The sequence below is a fragment of the Agelaius tricolor genome, unplaced genomic scaffold (assembly GCF_023055355.1).
Source record: "Agelaius tricolor isolate 1412-34295 unplaced genomic scaffold, bAgeTri1.0.p SCAF_16, whole genome shotgun sequence".
Lineage (NCBI taxonomy): Eukaryota > Metazoa > Chordata > Aves > Passeriformes > Icteridae > Agelaius > Agelaius tricolor.
Window position 1 is genome coordinate 8381329 of NW_027269276.1, and position 26216 is coordinate 8407544.

The 26216-nt window shown below is 41.3% G+C and overlaps 1 protein-coding gene across 5 annotated transcripts in view; it reads left to right on the forward strand.

Moving 5' to 3' along the window:
• Positions 1 to 665: 665 nt before the first annotated feature.
• The window catches only part of ARNT2 (aryl hydrocarbon receptor nuclear translocator 2), a 95836-nt gene continuing 70285 nt past the window's right edge, over positions 666 to 26216 (forward strand). For 2 of the 5 annotated variants that reach the window (XM_071441343.1, XM_071441347.1), the window contains exons 1-2: positions 680 to 916; positions 25477 to 25588. In XM_071441343.1, the coding sequence (XP_071297444.1) occupies positions 886 to 916; positions 25477 to 25588 (143 nt within the window). In that variant the 5' untranslated portion in view covers positions 680 to 885. The other 3 variants (XM_071441344.1, XM_071441346.1, XM_071441345.1) reach the window with 3 other exon arrangements.

The following is a 26216-nucleotide window of genomic DNA, read 5'->3' on the forward strand; positions in this document are numbered from 1 at the left end:
TACTCCATCGTTCTACAGCTCCCCTCAGCATCCACTTGGCTTTGGGTGGTGGTGACCTGCACCTCAATCCTCCCCTTAAGTTTAGGAGGGCATGGACAGCACCCCAACCTCCTCCCTCAATTTAAGGGTGACACAGAGCACCCCAACCTTCCCGCTCAGTGCCGGAGGGCATGGACAGCACCCCAACCTCCTCCTTCAATTTAAGGGTGACACAGAGCACCCCAACCTTCCCCCTCAGAGCCGGAGGGCATGGACAGCACCTCAACCTCCTCCTTCAATTTAAGGGTGACACAGAGCACCCCAGCCTCCCCCTCAGAGCCGGAGGTCAGCACCCCACGGTCCTCCCTCAATTTAGGGGTGACACAGAGCACCCCAGCCTCCCCCTCAGAGCCGGAGGTCAGCGCCCACTCCCCGCTGGTTTTGGGGCCGTTGGGCCGCACCCACGCCTGGCCCCGCGCCCCCCCAGCCCGCGGGCTGCGCTGGCTGCCCCCGGCTCAGGGAAGTTCGCGCCCCGGGGCCGCGGGTTCGAGCCCCGAGGGGGGCGGCCGGTCCGGGGCCGTGCCGGGGGCGGCTCCCGCCGGTTCTTGCGGGGGGTCCCGGCCGGGCAGCGGCGACCGCGGGCCCAGCGCACATGTGCGGCCGCCCGGCACATGCTCACTGAGCGCGGCGCATGAGCAGAGGCGGCGCGGGGCCATCGGACATCTTGGGCCGCCCCGCACGGAGCGGGCAGCGCCGCCGGTCCCGGGGCGGGAGCAGCCGCCGCCCCCGCGCCGCCCGGCCCGCCCGCCCTGGCGCCGGCTGCCTGCCCCTCCCGCGTTTCCCCCGGGCTGCTCTGAGCATCCCTCCGCCCCTCTTGCATTTGTCTTAATTCTTCTCAGAGACAAGATGGCAACGCCGGCGGCGGTAAACCCTCCCGGTGAGTAGCTGCCGTCTCGCCCCAAGTGGCCCCGCCGCACAACACGCCCCCGCCGCCGGCTCCCCCCGCCCGGCCCGGCGCGGTCCCCACAGCCCCGGGGCGGTCCCGCCGCTGCTCCCGCGGGGCCCCGGGCCGGGCAGAGCCGGGCCAGCGGAGCCGGGAGCCCGTGGGGGTTCCTCGGGACACGCCGCCCCTGTGGCCCCGGCTGCCGGGCTCGGTGCAGCGCTGCAGACGTGAACAGTGGTGCATAAGCATTCCGGGCATGGAGCAGCGGGGACGGGCAGTGCGGAGCCGTGCCTGCCCTGGGCACGAGTAGGAACATTGGCTTTCCCTGCCCCTGGTTTGTCAGCTCCATTGTCGGCTCGCGGAGCCGAAACGGTGCTGAAAATGACCAAGGGCACCTCGGCGTGTGCCCTGTGTTTGTTTCCTTTCCAAAGGATGCAGTCAATATTTGCTGTTAGTACTAGAGTTATTGACTAAGGAAACTTACGAACATTTGCCCATTCAATTTTTTCGTGAGGGAAGAAATTCCCCGACGTTTTGTTATGTGTCTGTGAGATGTAACATCTGTTTTGTTCGGTGCCTGATGGAATAAAGTGAGTTTGGATGAAAGGCCAGAGTAGTATTTTAGAGATGGACTTGGGTCAACGTGGTGTGGATCAACAAGTATCTGACACTGAAAATAATTGGGATGATGGATCTTGCACTGGGCTCAGTACTAAGGAAGAATATTGCTATTAAAGGTCGATTTCAGTTTTACTTGTTTTAATTTGTGCTTGTATTGTGTCATTTTTTGTAGACTCAGATTGAGTTCTGACAATTAAAGGCTTGCTTGAGTAAATGCCAACTAATGTTTAAAACTTGTTCATTAGATTAAATCCTGCTGTAGTTGGTAGTGTGGTTGTCATGCTGAAAGTAAATATTATGATATAAACAATGAATTTGGTTCAATAAGTGCCAGTACAGTAAGCAGAAACTGATATTTGTCAGTCAGAGTAGGTTTTAATGTCAGAATTCTACATATTAAATGAAAATTAATATTTAAGAGAAGGTTATGAAATTAATACAGTTTAGCTTTCAGGGTACCATCATAACAGAGATTTTCACTGAATGTACTCAGTGAAATCACTTTTGCAGACAGAGGAGGGTACAAACAGCATTTTTTGACTTGGGTTTGGTTTGCCATCCTCCTGTCTGCTTTCCAAGCTGCACACTGAAGGAACAGCCCTGTCCGCTTAGAGGCCAGTGCTGAAACTGCTGAGTTACAGCAGAGCCCGGGGCACCTTTGGCACCACCTCTGTACCCACCTGCCTGAGGCTGAACCCACAAAAAGATGTGGTTGCAGGAGGCACAGCCTGCATGGACTGCTCCTAACTGAGTAGGGCTTCACCATTGTTCTCCTGTGACCACTTGGTGACTTGAGGGATTGTAATGGGATTCTTGAGGAAACATAAAGAAAAGAGGAAAGAAGGGCCAAGTGTGTTGCCTGTGTGCATCTCTGTGCATGTGACACCATGAAGGTTGACCTGCAGTGTAGTCCTCAAACTCTCTGAAGCACAGATTGCTGATCCATGGGAAGGTTAAGGAAGTGTGTTGGTTTCCTGAAGGGAATCTAGATCACCTTCTGCAAGGCTGAGGTTACAGAGCATCGTTCTGCTCCTGTCTGGGCAGCTGGAGCAGGGCTGAGCTGAAAGACAAATTTATTAATGATCCTCCCACGTTTTCTGTGCTTGAGAAGTGTTGTTGTCAGACACTGGGGTGAAGTCAAAGTGGGGAGCTGTGAGGAAAGGAGACCCTTGATGTGTAGCACAGTGCTGCCTTTGCTCTACCACGGACAGCAGAAGATAGAGCTGTGTGAAATACCTGCACTTGTAAAAAAACTTTTAAAAATCATAATTTGTTGCTGTTATTTTGGTTTTTTTTTAGCAAGTAACTACAAAGCAATGCAGAGAAACAGTCAAAATCTGTAGTGAAATTATTTTAATCCTGTTGTTTTCTCTTGGGGACAGATCCTCAGCTGCAGTAAGATGAAAGTAGCCCTATTAGTATTGGTGAAGCTGTGCCACCTTGTGCCAGTTGACTTTCTGATCTGCAATGTTAGGGGAGCACAATAGAGGATTAACTTGTTAAGCATCTTTAATGATGATTAGAAATTACAATATGATTAAATTTTTATTAAGCAATTGTCTGGGGTTCTAATAACAGTTGGTAATTTAGGCAGGACATTAACTTGCAGATACCACAATACAAATACATGTGGTTTTAGTCATATTCTAGATAGTGGAATGGGGATTAGCAGAGAGAGAAAAGCTGGGTGTTCTCTAACCATGTGAAAGTCTTTCAGTTTGGGATCTCCTGCTGCAGACCCATGCAGTGCTCTGTAGTAGCATCTTCTCTGTTGTGTGAGGTGCAGATTTATCCTTTTTCCCACTGATCTTTTTTTAATGGAGGGTTTCACTTAGGGAAGTTCATAGAAGTGGGAGCAGTTTGCATCCTTTCCCACCTGAGGCTCACAGGAGCTGCAGTGTCAGGGACCAAATTTGTGGTGGCAGTGAGGCCACCTCTGTGGGCTGCCTGGGCTGTGTTAGATGTACACTGATGGCTCTTTTTGGTGAGGGTGCATAGCTGCAGCTGGGCATCGCCCTGGCACAGCTGAGGGGCTGTGTGGGAGAAGCTGCTTCCTCTTGCTGCAGGCTCAGCCTTGCAACGGGTCTGGCTGGGAGTGCTGGGTTGGTTTCTCGTACTCTGGGTGACAAACTGAGGTGTGAAACAATACAGGTGTGTGGGAAGCTCATCTGCATTGGCACAAAGCATCACAGTTAATTTATTTCCTCCTGAAATAAGATTGGCATATTAAATGGGATTTAAGAACAAAAAAGCTGTGGAGGTGTTACAAGCATTTTGTATATTAGTGCTTGCAGCAGAGTAACTTAGTGCCATGTCTGTTTTAAATGTGTTATTTTTGGAATGCAAACTTTGTCCATAACTGTTGCTGCTTTGGGTCCAGATTTTACTTAACTTGAAGTGGTGATTCTTGTATTAGCCAGGGTGGGATGAAAACATAAAATTCTTCATGAGTTTAGACATTTTTTTTCCTGAGACATCAGCTGGTTTTTGGTGATGAGTTCCAGTCTGGCTCAGTCTGCTGGGTGAGCAGCAACTTTCTGCTGTGGTCAGGTGGTGAGAAATGAACTGAAAGGCATCCTTTCAGTTCTTCCCACTGAGGTACCCCTGAATGGAAGGTACTACACACAGATGTATTGCCAAAATGCCATGAATTCAAAAGTCAAGAGAAATCATGAGATTTTTCAGTTTATCTAGAGTTCCTTTAGAGGGAAGATCCCACAGGATGCATTTTTGGTGATATTTTACAATTTTATAAATCCTTAGGGTTGTATTTTTATATTTAATTGGAAAAAAAAAAGTTGTTAATGAACTGAGTTGTTCATGTAATCCCTGGAGCTCCATTTAGTGATTTCTTTTTAAGCAGAGAGCCCCAAATACAAAGGTATGGAGAACACATCCTCCAAAGGGCATCTACTAGAAGTGTGTAGAGAGAGATGTTGTGATAATGGAGAGAGGAGTTGCTGGGGCTTAGGACATTACTGCTGCAACCACAGCAGCTCATGAGGGGTCCTTTCAGCCCATGGCTAATCCAAAATATAAAAAATTGGCATTTTAACTTAAAGAAATACTATTAAATAAGCTCTCTCTGCTTTCAGTTTGTAATGAGTTATCAGCAAATTTTCTGTCATATTCATGAAGATTTGTAAGCCCTGCATCTGGGCTCTTGGTTTAGGTTGGTGCATTGGGTTCTGGGAGGTGGTTTTGGGGTTTATCTGTTTGTTTGACTTGGGAGTTAAGTGGATAGAAATCATTCTACTATTTGAACTAGATATTCTGAGAACCAAATCATTTGTTACCCAGTCCTGCATTTGGGCTGAAGTTACTAAGATATTAAGTGCTGTGGAAGAATTTTTTTGATGCTGCCCAGCTCATAGTCCTAAAAGGAACTGGCTCTCTGACAATCTGGCCATTCTTTTCTTTAGATTTCAAACAGCTTTGAAACTGATGATTAAAAAAAGAATCTACTTCAGTGTTTTAGATTTCAAAAACATTCAACTCAAAGCCCAAAAGTTGTGTTTTATTGCTGCTGCTCTGCCCTTCATTACAGCACAGACTATCCAGCAAACTAAAAAATCAATTTAACAGCATCCTGGGGAGTAAATGGAGTGTTGTAGTGATGGAGGTTATAATGAGCTCTGATGTTTCTGGTATGCAAAAAAGTAGTCATCATTCTAGGATAAAGTTTAAAAAAAGGGTTTTAAAATTAGAATACTCATTAGCTAATGGGAGGTTTACATTGCAGATCTTTTTCTTCTTGTGTTTTCATAACTCTGGTACTGCAGAATTGGTCCTTAATTCAGTTAAACTGTGGTATGAGATGCCAATGCCTCTTGAATTGTTCTGTGATAATGTTTTGTCCTTCAGGACTGTGTACTGAACAGTAACTGGCATTGAAGAAATGCCATTTTATTTTTATATTTCTAATATATAGGTATAGAGCATACAAAAGATTTAATATCTTCTATCACAAAATAGTTATTTGAAATTTGCATATGTAGCTTGTGGTTAGTTGCAAATATTTTTTTCAATAGAATAATGTTTTCCCATTCCTCTAATAAAAATGCAAAACAAAAGAGATATTGCTGATTTCTGTAATACCATATGGTGTTGCTGATATTTCTTAGCAGTAAGGAAAATTGCAATAGAGATTAGGTAGAAAAGAAAAAAAAAATAGCCTTTTCAAAATAGTCAAGGCAAAATAACCCTGTTGATGTAGTGATTATTGTTATTAAGAGGACAGAAATGGGGCTGTCATTATGAAGATGTATTCAGAGATTATGCTTAAATGGTTGTGAAGATCAGATATGTGTGTCGCTCAGAGTAATTTTGGGGGGCTTACTGCTTCAGAACTGACAAGCAGGAATGGAAAATGTGTTAATTCAGTGCTACCTGCAGAAATTACAATGTTATTAAAATTTGCAGTAGGAAAGAGAAAGAGGGGTCTCGAGTTTAAGAGATGGGAATTTAGATCGCGGCTCTTGGTGAAGATCTCTGGCAGATTTTCCAGTCTAACAAAGTGTCTTTGGCTGGCCAGCAGTGTTTAGAGGTGGATGAATCAGCTCAGGATGAGCTGTTCTGTCTGGCCAGCACTGGGCAGAGCAGAGATGTGTGCAGATACCAACCCCAGCTGCCTCTGGCTGGAGGGCTGTGCTCAATAAACATTATGTGGGAAAAGAAATCAGCAAATTCAGAGCTGCTCCTTCACCATTCTGCAACTTATTTCATGCAAAACATTGCATTTGCTGGACAACACAGGCAAAAATGTGACATTGCAAAGATTGTGGGTGGGTGCTTGCTCTAGAAGCCATTGGTACAGTTTACTTCTTGCTAACAGTGTTTTCTTTGTTCAGCTCTAAAGCATTTCCTGTCACCCCATCTGTATCAATCATTCTGTCAAGGAGGAAAAGAAAAATTTTATGAGGCTGCATTTGTACATTTTATTTGCCTTCTGATTATAACTCAAGTAAGATAGATGCAAAGAAATAACTTGAGAAAAATAATCCTTCATTATCTTCCATTGTTTCAAATAAAAATCCACATGAAAATTAATAGATGGAATAAACCCCCATGGATCGTGCATTTTCTGTCTGTTCTGGGAAGAACTACTTTGTCACAAAATGTTACAAGATTTTGGCAAGATCTGGCCTTTAATGTGCAGAAATTACGTGGTTTGAAAATGCAGGATGAAACGGAGAATGACAGTTTTTTAGCAAGAGCTGATTCAGAGTTTATTTTGGATAGTCAAAATTTCAAATGGATCTCAGTTTTATTGTTGGCATGGATTAGTGGCCGTAGTCATGCGATGTGTGATGAATTAGAAGCTGTTTTCAAGATAGATGTAATTTCCTTTTTTTTGTACCCAAAGCACGCTGGTCTTCCTTGAGCAGGGCCATCTGCACAGGGAGAAAGAGAAATCCTTTCTTTTGGATACTCTACATATTGATGTCTGTTTCTAAACTTTCTGCTTCCTTTTTCTTTTTTGTGAGCATTTGTTTCCATTTTGCTTATCTTTGGTATTTCTGTCCTGTGGTTTCCATCCTTGCTTTTCACACTTAGGTGTCTCTACCTTTCTCACAACTCCTGCAACTCTACTGCATTTTCTCTGTGCTCAGCTTTGTATTGACTTCTCAGTGTTGTTGAAATGTAAATGAATCCTGGCATTGTGCTGGTGCTACTCCCAAGTCTTTCAACAGCTTATGAATTCAGATTTGTTCTGTGGGGAGCATCTGAAGTCCCCCTTAGAGAAAAGTGGTACTTTTTCTGTGCTGCCTCCCTGCAGCCCAGCAGGTACTGGGAGGTGTAATCAGCTGTGTCAAATTAGGAGCCTCTATTAGCTTGCATCTGCCCTGGATGGGTGGTGTTGTTTTGTTCAAGGACAGCTCATAGTATTAATTTCAAATGCTTAGATCTGGGCTGCTGCAGGTTTTTCTCATCTAAATGTCAACTGCATGTGACAAGTAGAATAATATAAAATAATTGTAATTTTTTCTCTAATCAAGCAAAAGGGGTGTTGAATTGTTTAATTACTGGCTTTGCCAGCATGCAGATGGAAAGGCTTTTCAGGTAAGTTGCTTATACAAAATGCCTAAAATGGATAGCAATTAACAACTGGCTCTTCATTGGTATGTTAATTATGCTGCCATTTGTCCTGGTGCCTGTCGTTCTTTAAATGCTCAGTTACACTGAAGTGAAGCGTTCACTTCCTGGCAAACACAGAATGTATCAGAACAGTTTGACTCTCAGATATATGCAAATATTTTATGGGAAGAGGCATGCCAGTAAATCACTGAGCTGCAAAGAACAAAAACACTGCATATTTGTATTCCTCAGAGGTAAAAGCAAAGGAACCTGTGTGTCTGAGGAACCTGCAGGCCTGATTTTGAAAAATTATCTCTAATACTTTCCCAGTACTAACCCAGAGCACAATTCCATGCAAATAGGTGGTTTTAGGCACTTTGTTACTGCTGGCTGTTCCTATTAGTGAAGCTAGGTGGACATCTGGGTGCTGTTAAATGCCCTTGAAATGCATATATTTTAAAACTGTATTGCTTGTAATATCTGGATGGAAAATTTGAACTGAACTGGAAGTGTTTTTAGAACTTTGGATAGAACTAATTATTTTGAATGCAAGAAGAGTTAAAATAACTTGTGCAGTAGTCTCAGATTTTATTCAATTTACTGTTAAATTCTTTTGAGAACAGAGATTGTTTTCTCCTTTCTGGACCGTGCTTTGCAGAGTGCATCCCCAGTCTCAACATCCTATTGCAATAAGTAAAAACAGGCTGTGTCTGGTATGTCTGCAACTCATCCAGTAGTGTCCTGAAGAGGGCCAGGCTGCTGAAGTTATGTGGCAAGTTTGCTGTGACCAGCCAGTGAGTATGAGGCTGGTATTTTAATCTGCTGAGCTTCTGCCACATGGAAAGTGGTTAATCAGCCCAGCACACAGGGACCCTCACACCTGGCAGAAGTCAGCCCCTGAAATGAGGTGCTGATTGTAACAGTAGCTGTGGGAAGTGGATTATAGCCATAAAATTAGCTATTAAAAGGCACTAGCTACTGTGTGTCACTGCCCTCTGCATCATGTTCCATCCCTTCATGGGCAAAAAATTGTATGCTGTTAGTACTGCCAGGCCATGCCTGAGCTGGATTTCCATTGTGTTGTGTCCAGTGAAGTTGCTAGCAAAGTTCCTAGCTCAATTTTGAGCCCAGCTTTAAACACTTGAAGTAGTGATAGCTAGAAAAGCTTGGTTTGAAATGATGAATTCTTGTGTTCCCAGTCACTGAGATGTGGCTCATTTAGCATCAGTCCATGGAGTTTGCCTTCTGGTCAGTCTCTTGGCCACTCCTGTGAGTCGTATTTATGTCACAGTATTTGGGACACCAGTGTTTTCCTTGGATTTAATTTATTTTTTCGAAGCATCTTAAAGAGATACCCTGGCCCCCTGCATCTAGATGTCTCACCCTGAAAATGTTTTGCACTTTCTGTAATAAGTAGTGGTTTGACCAATACAAGAAAAAGGCTGTATAATTAAAACTTTCTTTTATTGTAATGAGATTTTCAGTGTAGGACTATAATGGCAAATTATTGGAGCTATGTCAGGATTTCATTGTTTCAGAGATAAGAGTTCCTCTGCTAGGTTTTTTATGTTTTCATCTAAAATATTTCTGGTTTAAGGGAAAAAAACAAAACGTTTATATGGTGTGCAATAAGGTTTGTGGGAACAGCAGTTGCAGTGGTTTTTTTGCTTACTCTAGTGAAGGTTTGAAATATGCATTTTCATTGTTGAAATTGAAGTAAATGACTGATCACTATGAAAAGCATAGGAGCCTTTTAAAGCCCTCTTATGAGGACTGGAAAATTGTCCTCATTTTCTAGCTGCATCTCCAGCAAAGGGGACAGTGGACTGCTGGAATTAAGAATGTCTTAAGAGAGCATAACAATCTTCCCCAAATGCCAAGTGTTGAGGCCTACAGGATCCAAATTTCCCAGTTTTCCAAAACAAGTTCTTAAAAATGTGTAATGTCTCTGTGGATTTTCTGCCATCTGTGAGTTAGGGTTGGTCCAAGGGAAACTATTTATCTGGAACTGGATTCTCACTAACAACAAAACGTTCTAGATCAGGCTACATGGAACCCCTTCCAAAAATAGCCCATTACAGACACTATAAAATTAAGTGTTAAATTTCCATTATAGATACTTACAGAATAAGACAGCAATAGGGAATTTTCTTCCTTCTTTGTGAAGTACTTGGGTGTATATGAGTCTTTGGGCTTCTTGTAGTTTATTCATACTTGAGACTTGGTTCTTGAATGATCACAGATGTTGGGTTGTTTTTCTTGTAAGTAAAACCTGAGTGTTCCTGGACTTTCTGTACTCTCTGAGCTGTTTCTGATACACTCAATGAACATGTGCCTTTCTGAAATGTATTAGTCTTTTGCTTAAATATATCTTGGTACTCTTTCACTTTTCAGACAAGCTAACATTATACATTTCCTAAGTGTTTCCTGACTCAAGACTTAATCATATTTTGTTTTAGTGGTGTTCTCCTTCTGCTTCAGAACTCTTTGGTTCTGAACTGTAAATGGAACTGAGGCTTATAATGGTCTTTAATATTTTAGGGGAAGCTGCCAGTCTCAATATCTTTGCTCTCCAAAGTGCTCCCTTTTGTCACCTGTGTTTCTCCCTCCAGGTTTCATGCATGTTTTAAAAAAAGGAGGCACATAAATATGTAAATAATGTTTGAGGTTAGGCAGTTGTGGGACGGAATGAAATCTTAGTGCTGCTGTACAACAGCTGAATTAAAAGGTGTGTGGTTTTACTTGTTGGCATTTTGGTTGAGTACTATCAGCTGGAGATGTGTGAGTGGGTGGAAAGAACGGTAACGTGGAGTTCATGCTGAATTATGTTTTGCTGGAGGAAAGGCATTCATTAGTCTCATAGCTGGCACATGCCTCTTTATTCCTCCTCTAAAGTAGTATCTGACGACTTTGATGAAAAGGTTGATATGACATTAAGGAATTGGTTCTGCCTCATCTACTGATGTGCAAAAACCTTTCTGCCCTTGGCAGAGCTGAGTGAGACATGGGCAACATGCCAATCCTCACTTTGCTCTAGGAAGGGCACGCATGTGGTAAATGGTTCAGGGTTTGAGGAGCCTTGGCTCCATCTCTGAGTTTTACACGTGGAGTTAATGATGGTGGATCCAAGCTTGGCTCTGGGGTTCATCGTGTCTCCACCCACGCCCCTCTCTGGGTTTTTCAGGATGGTCCTAAGGACAAAATACTCTTTCGTCATTGCTAAATTTAAAATGAATGTGGTAATTAGGAATAAGAATTTCAGAGATCAGTAAATTCTTGCTGTGCAGGAAGATTCCTGGCTGCTGTACCCTGGCTGCACATTTCTCATGTATCACTGACTGCCCCATGTCTGAGAATCGACCAGGGCAAGAAGGCAGGCTCGTGGTACAGCCCTGGACAGGGTGCAAGTTCACTACAGGCTTTCTACTGAATCACTGACAAATAACATTCACATGCCACAATTAAGTCATCTGACTTCTGTTTTCATTTATCTTACCACTGGTTTGCAAGTCCTGTTTGGAAGACCGTGTAATTTGAGATGCTTTTTTCATACGTATTAATTGTAAAAATGACATATTTGTAACATGCCTATGCTGGGACAAGCAGAGAATGTGTTTCATTGTGATGTACTAATTGATAACATTTTATTAATAGACTTTTATTTCAACAATGTTTATGTTGGATTAGCGAAACATTTTCCTCCCTTTGGGAAGAAACAGAGAGAGAAAAAGGAAAATATACAGCTTCTTTCTCTCTGGAAACAGCAGTTATTATTTATTCCAGGCACATGAATAACCATTATTTTGTATTTTCTTCACAAAGTAGGTAGGATATTTGGATAATGTGCTTTTTAAGTGTATTGGCAGAATGTACACATGATAGATAGTTATTTCAGTGCTGAACTAGCAACAATCCACTGGCTTTAAAGTATTAATATAGGTTTTACAACTTGCATCGTGTTGTCTTATGGTTGCTTTTGACACTTAAATTTGCTTTTGAAAATGCATTAGTTTATTCTTATCCAGTTACAGTTTGTATTAAGATTGAGAGCAAAATGTACATTGCTTCATACACCAAAGAGATGATCAAACTATATGAAAAACACAGTTGCACTGAGTGAAAATTATGAGATAGTTTTCAAGTGTTCGTTGTGCATTTGCAAGTTTAAATTTAAAAGCAGGAGAATGTGTTATATGGGGGTATTTGGTTAGTGGGTTAATTCAAACTGCTCTTTAAATCAAATCAGTGAGCGGTCCCTGGAAGTAAATACATTTTCAAAAATGAAATAATGTTTCTTTCTAATGTTGAAATGTAAGGATAAAGTATTTGTAGTGATTTCCTGGTAAATGCATGTGGCTGCCACTGGTTGTTTGCTTTGCTGTGTGGAGTCCCTCTAGTAGCTGGAACCTGATTGCCAGGTTTGGAATTCAGAATAATCTTGTGTGTCCTGTGTACTCGCCTGTGCTGCTCTTCAGTCAGCAAATAGCAAAGCTAAAACCTTACTTTGGTCAATATTTACAGACAAACAATCAGCTTGTTTTTTGACAAACATCCAGTTTGTTTACAGTGAAGGTTTTTTCAGTATCATTCTTCACTTCTGCATTTGATGTATGCACAGAACTGTCTGTATGCTTTTGGGAACAAGTGGCTTGTAATGGATGTCAAATCATGTTTAATGTGAATATGGGGACACAGAAAAATAATGCTTTGTTGTTATATGCTTTTTTTTATTGTTTTGTGGCTCACTGGTAGAATATCCAGCAAATCTTGTATTCTGTAATTCTGAAAAAGCAAGTAAGAGCATGGCTGTTACTGCTGATCACTTCAGAAAGTCTAGCACAGCCTACCTGGAAACAGCATTTTCTCTTATGTTAAAACTGGTAATTTTAAAAAGTAAGCATGGCATTCAGTTTTAGGAAATCTGTTCAGGAAGTAGCTCTGGGAAGAAGTTAAGCAGAAAAAAAGTGCTCCAAAATTCATAAGAAATTCTTGGGAGTGTAGGAAACTTAAAGTAGCACTAAGGAATATTCTGAAGCAGAGCTTTTTAGTATTTTGTATTTTCTACATGCCTATGAAGGTTTCCCTTATGCCATAACATTGGGGTGTGCCATTTGGAATATTTGTAGGAATGAAAAATTCTAGAAAGCAACAACAACAACAGCAAATGCTGTTTTGAGCACCCAAAAGCTTGTGAACTTTTTTTTTTTTTTGGTTGTTATTTGCAGACATGAGAGATATAATATGTGAAATTGCCTAAAAGGAATAATGTTATAAAAACCATTTAGTGAAGTAAAGGGGCAGTGAAAAGTAGAAAAATCGCTAAGACCTTTATTTGAAATGTTGCGGGTTTTTTGCTTGCAGAAAAATTCAGGGTTTGGGAAACTCATCTGCAAGGAGGAGGGTAACTGCTGGTGTGGGTTGTTGTATCAGATAAGGTAAGACATCAGATGTTCTGAAGGTTGTCCTTGTTGGGAGGTTCAACTGGACACATCCAGGTTGGTGCCAGGTGAACATTGTGGGATCACTGGTGCGCCCTTTTCAGGTGGCTTTTCGAGATTCAGTTCAGTTTGAATCTGGAATTTTCATAGCCATATCCCTCTTCCATGGTCTGAAGGCTGGACCCCACAGTATTTTGTAAACTGAGCAAGGAAAAATGATGAGAAATAATGGCTGTTCACTTGTGCACCTGTTTGAGTCACGTTTTTTGATCCTTCTTGCTACTATGGGAAAGTAAGGATGGCTGTTTCCTTCAGTCTTTAGAGAAAAAAAAATAAAATAAATTTTAATCAGAAAATCTCCTTTGACTTAGAGGAATTTCAGGCAGGCATAAAATGAACTGAGGATTTACAATGCTCAGGCTCAGGCTGAGTTTTTGAAAGGAGTTAAATGTGAGTTTTTTCCCCTGCAGTTTTTAGGCAGAAAACAGAATTAGAAATCGTGAGAAAAGAAAGAAGTACTGAACCACACCCTATTTTTAAAATTTGTTTTTGACCAATGCTGATATTCTTTTTGAGGTGTTTCACATAAAAATTCTTATTCTTAGTAATGAATCGGGGTGTGAAAACACCTGAAAGGCCAATTAATTATCATAACATCAAATAAGCATCATTTGCTTGTTGATCAGGCAGAACTGAAGTCATTAGTGCTATCAATAGAATGCTGTTTAATGAAAACAATAGCATCCTGATTACCCAACAGTGCCCAAGGACACTGTAAATTTACTGATAATTAAGTATTTGGTAACCCAAGTTGCTGTTCTGAATGAAATTTAAAATTAACAGACCCTTCTGAGGCACACTTAAAAATCTTTGTAATAAATAATAAAGGCATTTGAAGGACACGACTCAGTAATTTTCAGTGGATAATTTGAATCGGAGTGCTGCACAATTTCCACCTTTGTCGCTGGGCTGTGTTGCTCCCCAGCTTTCCGCAGCGGATGGGGAGTGAGTGAAGGTCTCAGTGTGGTGTGGTGGGAGCAGCACAGAGATCTCCGCCCGTGGCCACAGCGGGGCTTGCAGGGCAGCTCTTGGGCCAGCCCGGAGCGGTGCTGCTGGCTTTGCTGGCACGGAGTGGAGTTCGACAGTCGCCAGTCCCTCCGAAGGAGGAGGTGCGAAGCCTTCGTGGTCTTCCTCACCAGCCGCGGGTGACTGCAGAGATCCCGGCTGGGGATTGCCCGGGCTCTGTTGTAGGCGGGGCAGGGACAGGATAACGCCTCTCTTCTGGTCTGGCTCCATGCGTTTCCAGATTTCTGCATTCAGGATAAATTATATAGCTACTTGCACCTGTGAGCTTAGAGCAGTGCTCAGTGAGAATTAGTTATAAGAATATTTTTGTGAAATAATTGTAAGAGGAGAGCTGCAATTTATTAATTCGCTTGAACGTTTCTGCTCATTATTTAAGAAATATGTTGTCGAATTTCTTTGAATGTGAACCAAAAGTTATAGTCATAAATACTGCCTCTCATGCTCAGGAAATCTGATAGCTGATTTCTTCTGTAATTAACAGAAAATACGGACAAATGATGTTGGCAATGACTTTCATGTGAATTCTATGCATTTTTGGTTAGAGGAAAAAATGAAATAGTTGAGAGAAGACATTGGATTCCTGGGGAAGCTGGGCTGCCCCTGATCTGCATTTAGTTAAAATCCATTCTGGTGAATGTTCTGGACAGATTTATTACCAATTAGCTTTATTTCTTTGCATTTATACAGCTATTGACTATGTTTTATGTAGCTGATAGGAGTTTAGAGTGCTGTCATCTTGTTATGATGTAAACTCTGGAGAGCCATGGTATTGATCTCAGTTTTATTTTTTATTTATACCATTGCAAGTATTTCATTAGAAGCTTCAAAATAATTTCCACAATTTGGCAGTTGAACCTGTACATGAACAAAATAGATTTGTGATCAAGCACTGAAAATGCTTGAAATATAAACCAGCTTCTCTTGCTGGAAAATAATTGCTAGATAGATAGTAAGAAGCCAGACTACCTGATAGAGGATTGTGGAAATATTATTTTTAAATAAATAGTTTGAAGCTGAGTGAACAAAAATGAAGCTTCAAAGGATGACATAGTGCAAATAAACTATTGAGTAGTTACTGCTATTATTTCTTTATCATAAAACAGTTATGTAGGAATTTATAAAAGGAAATTTCCTTGAAATATTTTTTTGATGATTATAGAAGAAGGAAAGGAAACGAGATGAGCTTAGAAAGAACAAATAGCAGTGTAGGTATAAAATTAATAATCAGTGATCCAGAGCAAGGGCATACAATGGAAAATGCTTGGTTTTATGGTTAATGAAATAAAGTAATAGCAGAAATTGGATAATTTCCTATCTTTTGTACCTTTGTAGAAGAAACAGACTTAAGAAATGCTACTTCTGCTGCTCCTGATGTGAAAATATGCTGTCTTGTCCTGAAAGTAAATTTTTTTAAGCCCAGCATATCTTTTCTAGCAGTGACCAAAAGCAGATGCTCGAAGGAGTATAAGATCAGAGTAACCATGTGTGGTGCTTCCCTGGAGGGTGTCCCACCCTCCAGCCAGCCAGTGATGTTTGTTTCTTAGAGCTCAGTGAATTTCTTTTCCACAGTTTTAGATAGGCACTACATAAATCCTATATAGGTTTTTTTTGGCATCCACAGCTGCCCATTGTAGGGAGTTTGGGGCATCCAGAGGTAGTTGTGATTGGTCAGGAAAGCTTGGCAAAAACAGTAAGAGTGAGGGAAGGTAAGAAGGATGAGAAGGAGGAAGTTGTGGGATGGTGTGACAGTGGCTGAAATGCTTTGATGTGGCCTTTGAGGAGTGCAGTGGCTTGGGGTGGCACCCAAGAGGGGGCAAGCAATGCAGTGGGAGAAGGAATCCAGGCTTAACTCTTCTGGTATTTATATTTATACATATATGTATATATGTATGTAAATATATATCTATAGGTCTGTGTGTATATATATATATATGTATGTGTGTGTGTATGTATGTATGTATGTATATATATGTGGTCATGAGAGAGGCCAGCAAAAATTGGCTGCTTTGCAAGGCAGGAGATGACGAGTGGTTGGGTGAGAGGGCTTTTCTTTCTGTGTAGACAGGAGTCCAGTCTCAATAAATCTTAAGAATGTAGAGGCAGATATGACAAAACACATCCATAACTGAAATTACAGTATAACTGATAGTGTGGCCGTGTGGCTTGCATTTGCCAAGTGGGTAAATCTCAATTTGTTCTCTTTGCTTATTTACTAAGCAACAAATTTTACCAGGCCCTTGTAACAATTAGTGATAATCATGTGGACAGGGCTGTATGCAGGTGTTTTGCCTAATTCAGGATTATTGTGCCTGGCTTTAGTGTAGCTTTAGCTGGTCTTCAGCTTCCACTTTACCTCCTGATGTTTTACTGGATGAAATACAGCAAGTGTTCTATTTTAAAAAGGGAAAAAATTGTCCTGTACATGAATTTCTAATTGAATGCCAACCAAAACAAGATAAATGAAACAGACTTGTTAAATGAAGAATTAATGGACTGAGCATGATCTGTGTCTGAGAAACTTGAAAGAAAGTCCTTGGAGTTTATTATTTTTTCCTCATGTTTGTTTGCCCAGGCTGGATATGTGCTTGCACAGTTTGAGTTCATTAATGGGTCAGCTGTAGGCAGCTGTACATAACAGAACAGCCATATATGCCATTTGCTAGGTCTGATGCTCAGTAAAAAGTATGGAAAATAACACTGAATGTTACCTTCTGTTTCTTGCACATAACTTATAATTATGCAGTTACTTTTGGCAAATACAAAATGTCAGAGAAGCAGGGAGCATCACCATTCATTTCAAATGGAAATGATGCATAGTTTGGGGAGCTTTGTTTTTTGGTGATTTGCTTGGCACTTTTGCCACATGTCAGTAAGATCAGCCAAAGTAATGTCAATAAAACCAGGGCACATTAATGCAGAGACAATCAAGTGTGGAATTATGTTGTATGATTGCATTATCATGTCTGTAGTTGCTGAAGATGAGGTAGGGTCACATTCAGACACCTTAAATGGTCCTGCTGCTGTTGTCTGCTGTTTTACTGTGACCCTTCATGTAAGCTAAGCACCTGCCTCTCTCCTTTTAATGATGTTTACATCAGTCCTGGAGCAGCCTTTCCAAGTCAGATTTTCATTCTCTCTGTAAACTGGTCTTTCAGTAGCTGCCCTACTTCCCTGCCCGATTTGCATGTGCACTTTCCCACTTGTAACTATTTATATCTGAGACATTTGCCAAGTGTTGGAGGCTCAGGTTGTGTTATCAATGTGAGTCTACCTCAGGTCCTTGGATTTGCTTCTGGCTCACTCCTTCATGCACTTCCAGACTTAGGATTTAGGAAGTACTTTTCTTCTAATGTGTCAGTCCATCATAATCATGGTGGAGACCTGGCTGCTCTTCTGCTTGAGTTAGAGCCCCACTTCTGCAAGGGGAAGGATTATCAAATTTTAAGAGGCAGGCCAAGTGCTTAGGTTCAGGCCAGTTTTCACCTTCATTCTGCAGTGCAGATACAAGCCTTGTTTTAATTCTGAGAGGGTTTCTTGTTTTTCCAGTACTAGAGAGGTGCTTTCAGAACAGGAGCCATTAAGGCTTCTTTTTTAACCTTTGCTCCCTGTTCTGAATTTCAGCAACCTCTCTTGAGGTAAATGGTCATAGTTTGGCAGGACTTGTCAGCAGTTGGATGCATTGGCTTATTAAAGAGGTACAAGGAATAGTTCACCTCAGTCAGAGGCTGAAGAGGTCAAGAAGAGATAACATGGAATTATTAATAAGAAGTGGAAAAATGGCCAGGGGAAAATGCAGGGGCATAAGGTGCAATGTCATTTGTCAGGAAGATAGGAGGAATGAAGAAGCAGCTACCTTTTCCATTGTTCCCAGCCTAACTTTAAGTAGGCAAGTGCATCTTCTGTCTGTTGCTTCAAGTTCAAGGTTTAGTCTATAACATCTTCTGCAGTGGGTGCAGAGGTGTGACTGCTGTCTTCTTCTGGATAGTGCTGATTGATTCTGAGTTTATTCATTTATATGGGTTGTGTTGATCATTTAGCCAGTGAATATGATTGTGGTCCACATCCTTTCCTTATTCCGCAATGTCTTCGTAAATTTTTGTGCCTTGACCACGGGGTAGATATGGATGAATGGAATTACCAGCGTGACTGGACTGAATAAGGTGATTAACATGAAAATTGGAAATTAAAATAAGAAGTGCTGTCAAAATAACATTCAAAATCAGCTGGTAATGTATGAAATATTTTTTGGCTTTACAGATGATAAGATTGATGTTTCCACAGTGGGGTTTTTGGGTACTGTGGTTTCTACATTGCATATCTAATTTTGGGTGCTTCAGAGGATCCTGGTTTTGAGTGTTGGCTGCTCATCCTGCAGTGATTGATCTCACATTGTCCCTCAAGCTGAGCACTTGGAGCAAGAATTCCCCTAAAGTAGACCAAAAGTCTCTTTTGTCACAGTTTACTTCCCATTCTTTGTCTGCATCCCACCTTCTTTTGCACATGCACGTGGTGCTGTTGAGCTGTGGGGCACACCAAAGGGTGTGGATTGCAGTGAGATCCCAGGACATCCCACATGGATGGCTTGTGTGAACACAGCAGTCAAGTGTGGGGGTACCAGAGAGGGTTTCACCTCTTTGACTTCAAAACTTGCTCTTGCAGTCTACTGGTGGGGCATATGGTACCAGTCTTTGACTTCAAATCTTGCTCTTCCAGTCTGCTCAGGTGTGTCACTGGCCCTGCATCTCCTGCAGAGTCACAGCAGAGGTAACTGGGTTTGGCCTCTGGAACACCAGTTAGGCCACTCTCTAAAATGCTTGGTCCCAGTCTCTGCTGAGAACAGACAGTGCCCCTTCAACTGAGCAGCTCAATTTTACCATCTCCCCCCCTTAGAGTGTGCTTAACATTCACCTGTGATGCAGGCAGAGGATAAAGCTCTGATCTTCATTTTGAAAAAGAGAACGTTTCTCTAGCAACTGCTCACCGTATGCCCTAATTTATCTTCAAGATTAGGGGTGGGCCCCCCTCACACCCCAAAGCACAGGGCATTGTGGTGGAGGGGAAAGTTTTTAGTTAATTAGGATTTTTATATTATTCCTGTCTCAGTAGCTCTTTCCAGAACCTAAATGGTTAAAGTAGAAAATGTTAGTAATTTTGCTGCAAATAAATTGATCAGTATGCAAGACGGTTGTCACCGGCTGAATCATGGTCCACAGTTAAGGTAAACAGATCTGTGATGACATTTTCTGAGCAGAATACCAATGCTGCTACATTTCTTCCCAGAGGTTTCTGACTCTTCTTATATGCGGATAAAATTTCTCTCCAAGAAGGTTTTGTTCACAGCAAAGAAATAGCATCTTTGTAAGAGTCTTCCTTAAAGGTGGGATTTCTTGTTTTTTGTGATTTATTTGTAATTGTAATTCTGTCAAGAGCATGGCAAGGAATGTTTTTGCTTTTCTGCATATCCTCTCTGTACAGTAGATGTTTTTGATGTGAAGTCTATTTAAAGTGTCTGGCAATGGAATGCAAGTAAAACAGTATTAACAGAGTTATCAGGAACAATGAAAATGGGGTTTCTTTTTTATATTCTTTGAGAGTGAGCTCTGTTTTATAATCTCTGTAGTTAATACATAAAAGCAATGACTAAATATACAGCTAGATTTTTAGCATTAGTGTTTCTGTGAAATATTTTTGACTACATGATGGCTTCGTATTTTTGTTGGCACATTCTAAAGTAAGAGCTATGATATAGTTTATTCTTAAATGTCTCTGTGCTAGGCAGAAAATCCCCCTTGCAATTGACTGCAATCAAAACCATTTAGCTGAGATGCATCTAACTCCCATATGACTTCAGGGTGATGAAAAATACAGTTTCTAAAGAAGTTTTTGAAATCTGTTTTCTGAGAATATTTAAAAGAACATTTTGAAATCACTCTGTACGATGCTGTTGGTGGGATTGGGAGCATTCATAATTCTGTGTTTAGCCTTAGATCCACGTTTACTTGGAGTGATTGACATCTCAGCCATTCTGTGGATTAGTGGCTGGAATCTGTCGCATTTGTATTGATAAAAGTAGAATTTCCTCTCGTTTAGTTAGATGTTGGTACCTGCCTTTAGTTGTGTTTTTTACAGTAGATGCTGAAGGATAAAGGAGCCCTGTGGAGAGCATGCTCAGTGGTACCTGGCACGGAATAGCAAACCTGGAGCTGGTCCTCACAGCTAATGTCAGGGATTCAAAGTCTCTGGGAGTCAGCAAAACCATTTCTCCAGTAGACTTTGGGTTTAAACCTGGCCCTGTCCATGTCTGCTGTATTTAGGCAAGGGAGTATAGCTGAAAATAGTGTAATTAACAGGACCTTTTGTAACATAGACTTAGGAAGTCTTGTCATGCACAGCGTTCCAAAGCTCCCCAGCAGGATGCATGGCTGTGGTTTGTGGAGAGGAGCAGAGCAGGGGCCACCATCTCCAGAGCTGTGTGATGCTCCCTGTGAGGACACCTGGCCAAGAGCTGCCCTTCTCTGGGGGATACCTCAGCAAGTCACACATCTCTGTCAGAAAAAGTCAGAGCTGCATTTCATGCAGTGGATCTGGGGTGGGGCTCAAGATTTAAAGTTTGGGTTTGAGAGCTGTGGTTTAATAATTTCCTAGCAAAAAAGAGAAGTCCAGGTTCATCCTGGCATGCTGCACTTGTCAGTAATTCTTGCTCTGATTGGGGTTCTCGTGCACTTTCATGGTATCATTGTGCAGCATTTAGGTTGCTCTTTGTGCTTTGCTTTGTGAAGTGCACAGCAGCTGTTTCTTTTGCAGATCTATGTAAGAGCTTGAGACAAACGTGGCTTTTTGGGGGAATAAATCCCTGTATTTTATCCCAGTATTTTAATGTGCATTTGCAAGTTATCTTTTATTTTAGAAACATCTGTGAATATTTTGGGGTCGACCTAAATGCGGCACTGAAGTAAAGTGTAATGCCCAAACTTTGAATGTCCAGCAGTGAAATTAAGTCTGGACAGAAATTGAGGGACTAATTCTGCTTTTACTTTGTTCCTGGATTAATGTGTTCCTCAGGGATCCCCAAGATGAACATAAATATTAGTGGCAGGATCTGGCCTGCTCCCAGACATGACAGTGATAAGACAAGAGCTGTAAAGTGTTGTCCAGCTGGAGGAATGTTCACTAAAGATTGCCAGTGTTGTGCTGGGTTTTGTTCTAATAACATTTCTGTGTTCTTTGGCAGATCTCTACGAACTCTCTAACCTCCAAATGAAACACTCCATGCATTTTTTCAGCAAAAAAATTATTTCTATTTGACACTAAGAAACACTTTTTAAAGATTATGAAGCAATTTGTTCAGAACTCTGCCTTGATGGTTACAGATGATTTTCATGAATGTTCAGCTTGACTTGTTTCACTTCCTGAGAATTATGTTTGTGCTTTCATTTTGAGTAGAGTAACCAACACTTGTTTATTTCCATTGGCAGAAGGGAAGCCCATTCTTTGAAAATTCAGTCTCAGAAAGAGAACACCTTGTTTCCCAACACTTGTTGCTGATGAAACACTTCTGTGAGCATCAGTGTTAATGTGTATCTGGACATGGGGTTAGATAAGCCTGAAAACATGATCTTTATGATTGTTGACTCAGCATGGCTTTTTGTTGTTTTTGTTTGTTTTTTATATATATCTGTAACCAACTTGATGCTGCAGGTCTGGGCTTCCAACAGAGTGACTGGGACTGCCCCAAATTTATGTGACTCTAAAGAATTGTGACCTACTCTTAAGACTTTCTTACATTATTTTTTTCTTTTGGTCTTTCTTTTGCTCCTTTTTTTGTTTTGTTTATGCTAATAGGCTTCTTGGAATGCTTCTCTACCATAGTATTTCTATCTGAGACTCCAGTTTATGAGTGCCATTTTTTCTTCTCTCTCTTGTTTTCTTTCCAGAGCATACATAGACAGGTAACTTCACAGATGTTTAGTCAGAGAAGCAGCTGATTGCTCCATCAGATTTTGCTTTTGGCTCTGCCTTCCCAGGTTGGCTCTTGGTTTTGAGATAAGATGTCAACGTTTTTACTTTTCTCACCAGGCATGTTTTATAAATGTAAAAATATCATCAAGATCTGCTTCTTTTTTATATTCTCATGAATGAGTAGAGCTGAAAGTAGTTTGGGAAGCACTTCAGATCCCTTCCTTCTTCTATCCATATGTTCTTGCAGCCTTCAGCTCTTGTGAGTTAAGTTCTCACAGACATGACCTATTGTTTACATTTCTGCACAGCCATCCAACTTAGAGCTCCCAGCTGGCTGCAGCTGAGCCCTGAGATCACTTTGTCATCTGTGTCCCTGGAGTCCTCTTGTCCTCTGGTGTCACTGTTGGAGCACCAGGGTAGTGTGTGAGGAGCTCCACTGCTGCCCTGCCTGGGTCAGGTTCAGGGTGTTCCGTGCTCCATGGTGCTGTTCCCTTGGAGTTGCTTTCTTTGCTGTGTGGCTTGAAAGAGACCAAAGCCTCTTGGTTTCTCCATCAGCAGAACTCTTAATTCTGTTGTTTCAGGAGAGAGAGCCTGGAAAGCTGACTGCTTTTCTCAGCAGTGTATGTGCACCTTGAGCATCTCACGAGAGCTGCAATAGCTCTCACCGTGGGTGATGTCTCTGACATGGGAAGCTCTGAAAAGGAAGGGTAAATTGGGTGTCTTACACACTGATACATGTGCAGATCTGTCACAACTTCATAGTGCTGCAGAATGGAAAGTCTTGTGATTTGAAGGGCCTGAGCCTTTCCTCCCTCTTAGCTAAGCTTTCATGTGGCTGAGTGTCAATGCATCCTCTGATGAATTTTTTTTTTCTTCTTGCGCTCATATTTTGGAAATGGAAATTTTTGAAGACCTCCTTCTAGAGCACAATGAGCTTGGTTTCATTCTCCCAGGACTGTGAAGACATATCTGAAGGCTGACTTGTCTATGAACTTACTTTCTGTATTACACTGTCTTTGTTGTGCATGCAATTCTGTAGAATCAAGATACCTACACAGTAATTCTTAGCTTATACCATGATAGACACATGATCTGTTTGTTGTAAAATGCTTTCTTTCACATGTTTTTGGACACTGACATAACTGAACCTCTGGTTTGGGCATTCCTTTTACTCTTTTTTCCGTCTTTATAAAAAATACACAGTTCTGTTTGTCCTTCCTACTTGAATCTTGATAGCTGCCCTTGCCTCTCATATTTTCATACATGTAAGGCTGAAAATAAGTGCAGAAAAACAACTCATTCTGCCTATCCACAACCACCTAAATTGGACAATGATCAAAACTATCTGTCTACGTCTCCTTGGCTTGTCAAGGGTGAGAGCAAGGGCTCTACAGAGATTTGCTCAACCTGTTTTGGATGCACCTCTAAGCACGGAATGCATACAGGAGAGCAAGGGGGCTTTGTTTCCTTTTTTTGGTGAGCTGTAAGGTTACCTTAAACAATTAGTTGTGTCTTTTGGATGCAACCCTTGGTGTGTTTTTTCATCATCTTTGGTTTAGATTGAGGAAAATGAGGTTGCAAGAGTTTCTCATCACAGTACAGTATTGTTCTTACTCTTAAAATATTGCTCAGAGATCATCTGAAATTGTCTTACAGCTACTACTTTAAGAAAATCCGATCTCCTTGATGATCTGTACTGAAATGTGTTTCTGAGTGACGGGGACACTTTGCAGGTAGATTTATTATGGTTTTTACCATCTGCTTTAATAAATGAGCGAGCAGAGCATTTCAGAATGCCCTTCGGTTCTACCCACGAGAGATGAGTTTGAATGTTCTGAGTGAATTATGGGCATTAGACAGCTAAGGGTACTTATTCTGGAAACAGTGATTTACCAGTTGTTTGCATGCTGATGCTTTTATTTGTCTGCAGATATGCTAATGTGCATAAATGTTGTGTTTCCACATAGCTGCAGCTTTAGCCACTGTGGACCTTTCTGTGGTGTGGGGGCATAGGCAGCAGTCTCATTGTTTGGCCTTGCAGACTTTGTTAAAAAATATTGGATTGCTCTGTTGCTTTTTAGTTGAAAAGGAGTTAATAAAACTAAATGTACTAGAAGAAATCCATGAAATCAGTGAACAGATAAAATGTTATTATTTGAAATGCATAATGTTGTATAATGGATGTGTATAAAGTGTGGCAGAGATGGAAGTGCTCTCCAGACATAATGAAAGAACATGGATTCCTGTTTCCATAATTGAAGTTATTTCATACTTATCTGTTGGGGAAAAAATAGCAGGATTTTTTAAACAGATTTGCTTTCCATTAGTAATTATATTTAGCTGTAGCTCCAGATACCTTGCCAAGTTGTTTTTTTTTTTTTGAAGTTGGAAGGAAGATGCATTTTCTTTCAAGATAATTAAATGTTTTGACTGTAGATTTTTCCTCCAGAGTGAATAAAGTATATGTGCATTAGAAAAAAGTTTTAATTGCTCATATAGTTTTTAAAGAGTTATACAGAGGAAAAACATTCTTAATCCCATGCTTAATATGGGATAGAAGAAAAGAGTATAAATATGTTATATTCCACTTTCCTTTTTTGAAGTGTAATGAACTGTTATTAATAGACTTTAGAAATACTTGCCATTAGCAGTCTGAAAACCATTGCATAAGGTGAGCTTTTGCAGTGTCTCACATCAGAGTTTTGAGGTTTGATTAAACCTGTGGCTATACCTTGAGCCCTGGCAGAGGGATGAATATCAGCCTGGATTTTGGGCTCAATTCTGCTCTGCAAGACACACACAGAAATGCAGGAAGCCTTTGAACTCTTCCAAGTTCACTCTGGCCCTCTGAATGCCTCCAGAATATAAATAATAAAAACCAGAATCACCTGATAATTCATCTCTGCTCTCAGCTCTTGGCCTCTCTGGCATACTGAGTTTTTGAACTCTTATTTTTCTTGGTACCCAGGTACCAAGAAAATGATCTGCAGCTTCATTTGCCTTGGGGATTTGGCTCTGCATTTCTCTACAAGGCTTTAACTGATGTAGAAGGTTGTTGGCCTTCATATGACAGCCTCTTTGAGACTTGAAATGAGAACCATTAGGTCAGTGGAATTACAGAGATACCTACCTGCAATTCTCTCTGTCTCCTGGGCACTGTAAGGTCTCTTGACCTAGCTGGGCTTTTTGTAAAGGATCTGTGAACCTGCTGGGTTTTAGTAGAGAACTTTACTTCTCTTTAGAAATCAAAAGGAAAGCTTTCTCTGTTTGTTTTGGGAAGGGCCTGTCTCTAATGTTGTCAGCAGAGGTTTCTCCTGTAAGGTAATGGATTAAGGGATTTCTCCCACCTCTTCCCCTACCTGTGCCTTACAGAAATGGCCTCAGATATTCCTGGCTCGGTGGCCTTGCCAGTGGCTCCCATGGCGAGTGGACAAGTGAGGATGGCAGGATCCATGCCTTCCAGAGGAGGAAAGCGTCGCTCTGGGTAAGCCATCTCCTTTTTTTCAGGTCTGGAACTGGAAATTACCTGCATTAGAAAACTCAAAATGCACCTGGATACATGTGTGTATTTATTATGTAATGTTATATTTATGTAAGCTGCATTATGACATTAGTCACTGATGTTTTGTTTTTCTCTTCAATGCATCTGTTCTTCCTGCAAGATCAAACTTGCTGATAAGCATATGGCTTGTTGTTTGGCTTGTTTCAAAAGATTTTCAGGTTTGGCAAAGCATCCAGAAAGGAGTTTGGATCCCATGGCTGCTGTAGATATAATGAATGCATATTGCCTATATCTGTTTAATCTTACAGTGATTTATCAAGTGAAAAAAGGTAGCAAGGGACTTACTGAACTTCATCTGAAGGTTACACTTGGAAGCATTTAAAGAGAGGCTTGTCAAAGATGTTTTCTTTATAGTTCCAGGTACAGAGATAGCATGAGAGCCTACTCTTCAGAGATTGTGGACCATGATATTCTAGGTCTCACTGGAAGCAGCCCAGTCTTCCTCTGGGAGAAGGGCCTGAATCAAATTCAGCCCTTACACAAGCTTGAGGGCTCTGCTAAAGAAGAAAATTTGTTTTATCTAGTGTCAGAGGCTGATGTGGTGTAGGGG